The following is a 10,109-nucleotide window of genomic DNA, read 5'->3' as shown; positions in this document are numbered from 1 at the left end:
ACGTCACAGTGTTGAGGTCTTTTTCCGTCGTTGAGCAGCGGAGCTGTCAGAGAGCGCGCGTCCTCCGCTGCTTCAGCAACTGCGCGCACCGATGACACGCGGGAGTTCTTCAGAGAGGTGTAAGAGGGGCTCGAAGTGATGGAAGCCCTGATTGTGAAATGACAAGGGTCGCCATAGAGACAAACAGAACAGCCAACAACAACAACCAAGAAAACATGCTCTGTCCGTGGAGAGATGGCATGCGCGCTCCTCTTCAGTCGACTTCTTCCTATCTCTCATCGGCTCACCAGAACATCCGTTTGCGTCTTCTCGCTGTTCCTGTCTTATGTGTGCTACTGTCTACTTTTTCCTGCCGGCACCATCATCCAGAGATCAGTTGATGTGACGCTCAGCTGCCAGCGCGTCCCGACGCAAGGAGCCAAAATGCGCATTCGGAAATCTCTGTCTTGCGTCTCTCCGTCGGACGTGAGACCGACCACCGGTGAGGAAGCTCGGCTGAAAGGCGCCCAAAGTCCCCCCTCAGGTGTTCAGGTGGCCAGGAACGACACACCCAGTCCTCCCATGAGCAATTTAAAGTTCGGGAATAAAAAGTTGCCAAATGCCATTATAGTCGGCGTAAAGAAGGGCGGAACCAGAGCTGTGCTGGAGTTCATAAGAATCCACCCAGATGTGCGAGCTGCTGGTACTGAGACGCACTTCTTCGACAGGAACTATGACAGAGGACTGGAGTGGTACAGGTGAGAACGTATATGGCTTTCAAAAAAAACAAAAACCAACAACCCCACAATCACGCCTTCATTTCTAACTAGACGCCGACGCGAAACACGATGGGTGCGTTTGGTTTGGCTAAAATGGCGCTGAAGTTATACTGGACTAATCCGTTATTAATTGCAGTGACAGTTATTAATTGCAGTGACAGTTTAAAGAGTGTGATCAAATTTCTTACGTTGTATGTGAACTCCTGTGCCGTCGTCCTTTGCCCCAACACAGGCAGATTATTAAAGGTCATCATTTGGCTGCAGCCTGCAGGCACCAAAGTTTGGTAGAAGGCTCGATGGCGGTGGCGTCCCGAGGAGCTGCTTCCTCCCTTCTTTCCAGAGGCGTCTTTATATCCTCTTCCTGCCGAGTATTCACCCACTCAGGCGTTGAAAGTATTTCTAATGTCGAATGAATCTGAAAACAGCTGAGCCCTGATGAGGGCCGGTTTGATTTGAAAATTAAAACCACATTAAATCATGCGCTCAATGTCAAACACCAGCCCAGATGTTTTTCAGCCTGGAAACAAGCTGTGCTTGTTTTCCCCGGACTCACAGCTCATTCTGCATTCTTGTTGGGAAAGAGTTTTGGTCCTGTTTACTCTGTAGTCTCCTTTTCCTCACAAATTCCAGTTTCTTGAGGTCAACAGTGTAAACTGCAGGGCCTCTGAGCAGCATTTGGATATAACAAAAATGTAAACAGAACGTTCAGGTAAAGATTTAAACTCTCAGATCCTCCAGCTTAAGACCGTTTCTCTATTCCACACGTGCAACGTTGCTTTAAATTCCAGTGTGTGAATGTTTGCAGAAATATGGCGCACGCAAACAAACCAATCCCAAATACAATCCCCGCTAACGATTAGCTGTCACGCAGCAACAAGAGGGAAGGCGATCAGAGATATTTCATCAATAGTTACGCCCTGAAAATATCTCCCCTAATTGGCATTCCCCGGGAGGGTTGGCGGCTGCAGCTCTTTTATCTCCGAGATGCGTCTTGGAGATTTGATCTAGGTGTGAACCCTCGCCCATTAGTGCAGTGTGATTGTCAGCTGTCAGCAGCGCGGACGAAAGGGCAGCTGTTGACTTTTGATGACTGATTTCAAAACAGGTGATTTGCAGGAAACCTCCCCTGTGTTCACACTGGCAAACTGTCGCTAAACTGTTGACGCTCTCTTTACTCCTGTTTTTACCATATACGGGCGTGCACGCCCCGTGTCTGAACAGGCACGTCACACGCCTTAATGCTGATCTAGATCAGCTTTGTCAAGTACGCATGGTGTGATTCTACCTGTCATCCGACGGTTCAAATCAGACTCAAAAGGTCAGAAGTTCTGCTACGGTGTGGAGACCAGTGGCAGGACATGAGCTCAGAAGAACCGCAGGTTAACAAACTGTTTCCTTTTATGGATGCAGCTGCTGCAGCTTGCCATTTAAGTCACTTTATGAGAAAAGGAACATAAACAATCTCTTATTTATGATGAAAATACAGTGTGTTACAATAGAACGAGAACGTGCTAAATCAAAGCCAAGGAAGCACGATCATCCGACTGATCCGGGTCATCCAAAGTCTTCTTTATCGGTAGTTTTCAAACCTTCTGAAACTCTACTTCCCACTTGTGCATGTGAACAGTATTCCCTCACGCTGACCTAGTTCGGGGAAGTCAGCAGTGTCCTGCGTGGCTCCTGTTTGATTTATTACCGTTGAGCCAGGCAGGAGAGCTGTCTGAGACGGGTCTCCTGTACCATCACGCCGTCTGTGTCTTTGCGTCTGCACACCCACAACCAGTCACACCGAGAAACCGGGTCTGCTGGCGAACTGGAGCTCAGGGTCCGGCTGGTGGGAAACTCATTCTGCCCTGAATAGACATCTAATACCCACTTTTTTCTTTGGAGTGAATGTAAGGACGCCTTGTCCTCTGTGTTTGAATGTTAGTCTTTCATTTCGTCCTGGCAGCAGTTTAAAGTGGTGGCAAAATAAAATAAAAGTTTTCGTTTTTAATTTTTTCCCCAATGTTTCCATCTTCCATTCAGAGCGCTGATGCCGAGGACTCTTGAAAGCCAAATCACGATGGAGAAGACACCAAGCTACTTTGTAACAAAGGACACGCCGCACCGGATTTCCGCTATGTCCCGTGACACCAAGCTGATCGTGGTGGTTCGGGACCCTGTCACCCGTGCAATATCAGACTATACTCAGACTTTATCCAAAACCCCCGACCTGCCTAGTTTCCAGGAGCTGGCCTTCAGAAACCAGAGCCTGGGAATCGTGGACACATCCTGGAATGCCATTCGGATTGGACTCTACGTTCTACACCTGGAAAACTGGCTCCGATACTTCCCCCAGGCTCAGATCCACTTTGTGAGTGGGGAGCGCCTTATCACAGACCCGGCAGGGGAGCTGGCACGGGTACAGGACTTCCTGGGTTTAAAGCGTATCGTCACGGACAAGCACTTCTATTTCAACCGCACCAAAGGCTTTCCTTGCCTGAAGAAGCCGGAAAGCAGCGGTTCACCACGTTGTCTCGGCAAATCCAAGGGCAGAACTCACGTGCAGATAGACAGAGACGCTATCGAGCAACTGAGAGACTTCTACAGACCTTTTAATGTCAGGTTTTATGAAACGGTGGGTCACGATTTTAAGTGGGAGTAGAAGTTTTTCCCCAGTCTGCCTGTTTGAAGACAGTTAAGCTAAGAGCAAACGCAGCTGGTGTCAGACAGTCTCCAAATAACATTAGAGTGAAACGGCAAAAGCAGCGCTCCTCTTTGATGAGACAGTAATGAACAGAGAAGCATCCTGGATGCCGTCGCTATTGCACTTGCGACGCTCATCGGCGAGCGTCAGCACCCTGTTTGTTGCTAGATTTAGCCACTATTTCATCTCCACATCCACACAAGTTCAGTTGCTGGGTGTTATTGCTGACTGGATCCCCCGTTTGCTGACTGGTTTATTAGACAATTTCCAGGGAAGGGGATTAGTTCTTCTTAAAACCTGCTTCCCTAATCAAGGCAGGGCTTGAAAGCAAGACCTTGGAAAATGTCAGTGAAGTCTTGAGGGAGAGCAGAATTAAGCTGCAGCGCTGCGGTGCCAAATCTGAAATGTAAAGTAATAACACAAGTGTGAGCCGCTAAACGTCCGCCTCATCAGTTTCTCTGCAGAGCCATCAACTTTCTCCTGCTGTGAGGTTGGTATGCGAGCTGTACGCACGGATCACCGAATAAATTACCATTTTGGTTGGAAACAAAGTCATCAAAACCACAACAACACCTGTCTGTCAACATGGAATAAACTCCAAGCACAAACGCATGTTGGAAAAGAAGAGTTCTGTCTGAGACTTTAACTTTCTTAATTACATTCTCACAACAATGTGACATCAGTCACATTAGATCGATCTATCTATCTATCTATCTATCTATCTATCTATCTATCTATCTATCTATCTATCTATCTGTCTATCTGTCTGTCTGTCTGTCTGTCTGTCTGTCTATCTATCTATCTATCTATCTATCTATCTATCTATCTGTCTATCTGTCTGTCTGTCTGTCTGTCTGTCTGTCTGTCTGTCTGTCTGTCTGTCTGTCTATCTATCTATCTATCTATCTATCTATCTATCTATCTATCTATCTATCTATCTGATGCACAGATTAAAAACCTATTTAATTAAGGGTTTTAATTTTTTCTTTCGGTAGCATTAAATTGTTGCTAACGAGTGTTTTCACAGCAACCGTCACCACATTGCCAGCCTCTGTGAGGTGTTTCCTCAGGCCTTCCTGATGGGGAGCTTAGATGTTAGTGATGTTAACCGTCCCACTCAGGGATGCATACATTTGAAAATCATTTACAGTAATAAAAATACGATAAAGGTTGCGCCCGTAGATACTAACGCTCTGTTACCCGGAGCGCTGCTCCCCATCTGTCTTTTTGAACTCCCCGTCATCTGGAGATTGTTTGTCTCAGATTTGCACATATCACAGTATCCTTTGAAGATTTTTAAGTGTTTGGCAGAGAAAGACAGAATGTGGTCCTCGGAAAACCACGAGCATGTCCTTGCTTTTACTTTGTTGGGTCTCCCTTCATCCTCAAATGCAGCTGTGCTGCTTTGTTAAGAGGAAAAATCTGAAAAAACATCCTCTCTGTCCATTTTGACTCATCCCAGATGTCTGCCCCCCCTCCCTGTCCTGCCACTGTTGCTGTTCTATGCTCATTAAACTCATGTGGCTTCCAGGATGGGGGGGAGGCACCATCACTGCCCCTCCTCTGATGCCCTTCCCGTCATAAGGTGTGCTGGCAGCTTGCTCTTGCACAGGTGAGCCTCCCTCCAGGTGTCACTCTGAGCAGCAGCTCTTTGGAACGTACACATGGGTCCTAATTAGGCCTGAGGGCTGAGGAGGAGCAATCCCCACCAACGAGCAGCAGTCTGCTTCGACACTGAGCAGAGGCTCTCCAGAGAGTGCTGCCAGGTCAAAACTCTCTCTCTTGCCCTCTCTGTCTCTCTCTCTCCTCTCTCTCTCTCTGTCACACACACACACACACACATGAATTCCCTCTGGAAGAGGGTCCATGCAAATTGTGAAATCCTTTACATTTTGGTGCACTTTGCTGTGACCTATTTGCACAGGAGCTAATGAGGTGCTGTGTAAGCTTAATGAGTATTTTTTTTTACAAAATTAAAACATCGTAGTGCTTAAAAAACAATTATAAACGTATTTATCAAAATGATTTCTCCTTTCGTTACACAGTCTATGTCAAATCCAAGTTATCAGTCATCAAAATAGCTGAAGGAGCTGAAGAGAAGTCTTAATTACAAAGCAACACATTTGTGAGATTAGACCGCAGTCACAGATGTTATTTCTTTATTATCTTTATCTTTATTAGGACACGAGGAATTTTAAAAAAGAAAAAAGAGGTCCACACCTTTTTAATTCACCTTTTCCTGACATTTTAATGTGATGTAGATTGCTGATTCACTGTTGGGCTGAATAGCAAACAAATCGCAAGCTCTTCTCCAGAGAAGAATGAGGATAATTATGGCGATATAATGACGGGAAATAGATTAAAAACGTGTAAATGTTACAGAGGTTTGCTTTTAGACACACGATGTGAAATCCCTGCTGGGTAATGCAGCTTCAAACATTAACTCTGTTGGATTCTTAATGAGGTTAGATGTTATACAGCAGCAGTGGCACGCTACTTTTTAAAATGAAGCTTTTCTCTGAAACATTAATGCATATTATGCTAACGACTATACAGATATATGTACATAATATCTATACATATAGGGTATATACATTTAAATATGGTATATTTGAATGCACGCCTACAAGAAAAGTCCTTTTCCATTCATCCAGTAAAAAAACCCATTAAAACGCAGCGTTTCTTCACGCCTCCGCCTGGGTGCTCATGTGAAACAGAACAAGGTTCTGCAGCATCCAAGTGAGACAGCAGTGGACAGTACAGAGACAGAGACTTGGCTCTGTACCTTGTTCTCCTCTAATGCTGCAGAATAGTTTAACTTCTGCAGTCGACAGGATGTCCCAGTGGTCAACATCACCAGCGGCTTCAGAGCCAAATTAAAATGAAGAGATGACAACTGCGGCGCTCTAACGCATGTGATGATACATGCTCGTCCTGCATCTATTTGCAGAGCAGCGTTGAAATGGCTGTCTGGAGGGCTGACATTTGGGGAGCGCATACGTGCGATGCGCGCTGTCCACCCTGGACCTGACGAAATACCACCTCTGCTTCTCCATAATATTCACAAAACGCCAGAACGGATCTGGCTGCAGACAGCGAGGGGGAAGTGGCACTTTACGATTTAGGAACGGAAAGTCCTGCAAATCAAAAGTGTTGCGCAGTTGGTCAAGCAAGAGCCTGTCTACTCCAGAAAAAAAATAGATCACCTTGGAAGAGTTGTGGGATCCAAACATCTATGGCACTAGGAGATGTGTTCTAATTAGAGCGGCAGCTTGTGTCTTACTGAGGCGAGTAACAAGCCTCATTCTGAGACAGCATGCGGATGAGACCTGCTTCTGCCCAAGACCAGGCACACTCCTATTTAGGATCATTTTAAAGGGGCTTTATCTGACCTGGCTCATGCAAGGAGCTCATCTGCTTTTTTTGTATGGCCAAATGCTTTAATAACATGCATTTGTGAGCAGGAGGCAGTTATTTTTATGTTTTTCGTTTAGAGCTGAGCTTGGTTTCTCAACATATAGAGAGAGAGCTCCCTCCTCAGATGAGAGGAACACGGAACCTTTATGACATTTGAAATGCAAATCATGCCCTGACTTTCAGCGCAGGAGCGCAGAACATAAAGGCGCAAACGCGCGTTATTTCAGCTGCAAAGACAGATTCGGTCACGTCGTAGCTACTGTGGGTTACTGAAAAGGAAAAAAGGAAAAATAAGTAGCATTAAGAGGGGGAATTAGGCGTTTAAGGGTTCACCGAAGGTTGGAGCTGAAGCCAAATCATTAAATATAAATGTGCTGATTCCACAATAATCATTAATTAATTAATCATAATTGCCTGAATAAAGGTGGAACTGTGTTTTATTGAAAAAGAACATCCGCATGCATTTTAAGTCTTGATTTATGAGAGGAAATTGTGATTATTGATTCTCTCTCTGGGGTCAACGTTTGATGACCCTCAAAATCTAGCAGCACCATTAGCTAATAATGGAAGCACATAAGAGGATATTTAGACAAATAGGCAGGTACATCCCCCCTCAAATACATATTTTACTATTTCAGACAACACATTATTTGTTATGGCACACACCCACACGCACACGCACACGCACACGCGCACGCACCCACGCACGCATGGAGGATGGTCCTACCTCCCCAGCGGCTTGTCTCAGATTGGATGTCAGATGCTGCAGACAGCTGCACTCCTCACATCTTTTATGAATATATTACCTTTTATGCTCATCCAAACACCGATTTATCTTCCCGAGAAAATCAAAGAGGACAGACACACACTCAGTAGTCCTCTTAAAAATTAGAACTTTTAGAGGCACTGCTGCGCATGAGATGAATATCTGCAGCCGAATCTCCCAGCTGAGCACTGATGATGTGTGCGCAAATGTTTTTACCTTTTTTTTTTTAAACTAACCAAGATGGCTTATGAAATATCAAAGTGTGTTGTGTGCCTCTGTGAAACTAGAACATCAAAGACCCCCCTCCTCCTATCAGAACCCGTGAGTCCAGCGTTTTTTTTCCCTTTTCCCCACCCGTGCAGCCTTGCAGTCTTTGCAGATTTGCTCAAAAAGCAAAAGCTTCTAATGATACCAGATCCTAGAAGAAGAGACAGCTGCCAACAACACGGAGGCAAAAAAAAAACAACAACCATTTTGTGTGCTGATTGACATCAATAGATCTTTTTATTATTCCTATGATGTTTGTCCAGACACTTAGATGCCAGAAACTGTGGCCTCACACTCTGGCTGATGCAGCAGTCAGGTGATGCATGTCTTGCTGCCTGCCAGCCACTTCGATGAAGGAAGTCTTATCAACCTCTCAGTCAATCACTCCTCATGCAGCCTACTGTGTAGGATGAGCATCTGCAGGGGCGAGGCAGACATGCGCTGGCTCTGCGTCCAAATTTGACACCTTCCACCTTGCTCTCCAGCATCCTGATGAGTTCACCACGTTGGCAAGGCCTCAGGACGCCAGTGAATCGTGTCTTTGTGTTGTTGTGTGTATGAAAGTGGGGCTGCAGAGACAATGCTTATTTTGGGGGAGCCAAGTAAAATAAGGAAATGTTAAAGTTAAAGATGCACGTTGGAATGTTGCATGCCAAAGGCTCATTATTCATCTTTGATTATCGGGACTAATGTTGACAATGGATTCTGCCTGTGCTCCAACAGTCTCTTTGGGTGTTAAAGTGTTTCCAAAGCCGCGCGCACTTCTTAGTCATTATGTAATGCAACCATAGATGTCCCACATGACACCTCATGTATTTTGCATCGCCTAAAAAGCCGCTCTCTGTCTGACTGCACTCAGAGCATGCCTCATTTTTTTCATCTCCAATTAAAAGCAAACTTAAATACTGCATCGCTGGACTCAAGAGAAGAGAAATAATTGACACGCTTGGTCCTAAAACAGCTGAATAATTGAGTTTGTTTTGCATTTAGCGGATGAGAAAAAAATGGCTCAGGATGAGAATACATTAGTGATGCTTGCTGTTACCCGGTGCGATGAATTCCTACAGACAAGTTCCAAAAATCAAGGATTTTCCTCCAAATCAAACTGTGACTGGGGAAATTAGACGTAATGAGAGATCACCAGGTGATATTTACTAGGTGAGACAAGCTGCTGACAAGCTGCTTTCCTCCACCATTTCCAGGCGCATATGTGGATGCCCGAGTTTCTTCTTTTTCTTTTCTTGCATTTCAAAAATAGTCATATCATCTGCTCTCAGGTCAATTTTAGATTTAATATGGATAAAATAATTGTCACATTCTGCTGAGACCACCGGAGCGTTAGCAGCAGCTGGATTGCGTCAGTGTGAGCTTTTCATGCTTTTCTTGATCCAGCAGAATGTGAGATATTGAGGTAGCGCCTCTAAGGGGAACCTAGGTACATGGTCAAAAATCACATGTCATCAAGTGCATTTCCATTTTAAACGTTAGTAATAAACTATTGTCTTTATTTTTTTTCCTGATTGAAAGCACATCGGAATGCTCCGCAACAGCAGAGGCTGCTGCGGCTGTATTGTAAATGACTATATCATTAATTATAAATATGAATCATGTCTCAGACATAAAAATCCATGCATGAATAGATGAGCAGTTCGGAAATAACTACAGACTTGTTGCCCTCGTAGGCATTCATATTTTGGTCACACTCACTGTGTCACCTTCATTTTAGGATGCGGTGTCTTCATTCATCTAAGATTAGCTGTGAGAGAAGGGAAAACTCATCACAAAGCTCCTGCTCATCTTTGTTTTTCTAACAGGGGACAGAGGGCCTCAAATGGAGACACAAACAGCACCAAGCATTGAATTTGGCCACAGGAGATGCTGAGATTGGATTGATTAGATTGCCTTTCTGCAAAGAATCAAACACATTAATGCAGCCACAGCACAGCATGTAAGCTAACTTGGCATGCCCATTGTATCAGAGTCTGGGGAACGTCATGTGACTGTGCCTTAAATTCTTAATTTAGACATCTGTCATGAATAGGAAAGGACACATTTCTTTTTTTAAAGAAGCAGAAAACTTGTCTGCTGTAAGTGAGGAGAAGCACATTTGATCCTCATCCCGCCAGAGAGACTTCATCACTTCTCAGAGAAGAAGTGACAATCAAGAGGGCGAAAATGTGATTTTGCCAAACTGATGACTGTTATACAAAAT

General features: G+C 44.7%; 1 protein-coding gene across 1 annotated transcript; it reads left to right on the top strand.

The window, feature by feature from the left end:
- The first annotated feature begins 10 nt into the window (after window positions 1-10).
- LOC101074017 (heparan sulfate glucosamine 3-O-sulfotransferase 2-like) lies at window positions 11-4,182 on the top strand. Its single transcript, XM_003961293.2, has 2 exons — window positions 11-737; window positions 2,787-4,182. The coding sequence occupies exons 1-2, from the start codon at window positions 235-237 to the stop codon at window positions 3,403-3,405; spliced, it is 1,122 nt and encodes a 373-aa protein (XP_003961342.1). The 5' UTR covers window positions 11-234; the 3' UTR covers window positions 3,406-4,182.
- The last annotated feature ends 5,927 nt before the right edge of the window (window positions 4,183-10,109 follow it).

This window comes from Takifugu rubripes, chromosome 1 (genome assembly GCF_901000725.2).
Source record: "Takifugu rubripes chromosome 1, fTakRub1.2, whole genome shotgun sequence".
NCBI classification, from domain to species: domain Eukaryota; kingdom Metazoa; phylum Chordata; class Actinopteri; order Tetraodontiformes; family Tetraodontidae; genus Takifugu; species Takifugu rubripes.
This window is presented reverse-complemented; position numbering and strand designations above follow the sequence as displayed.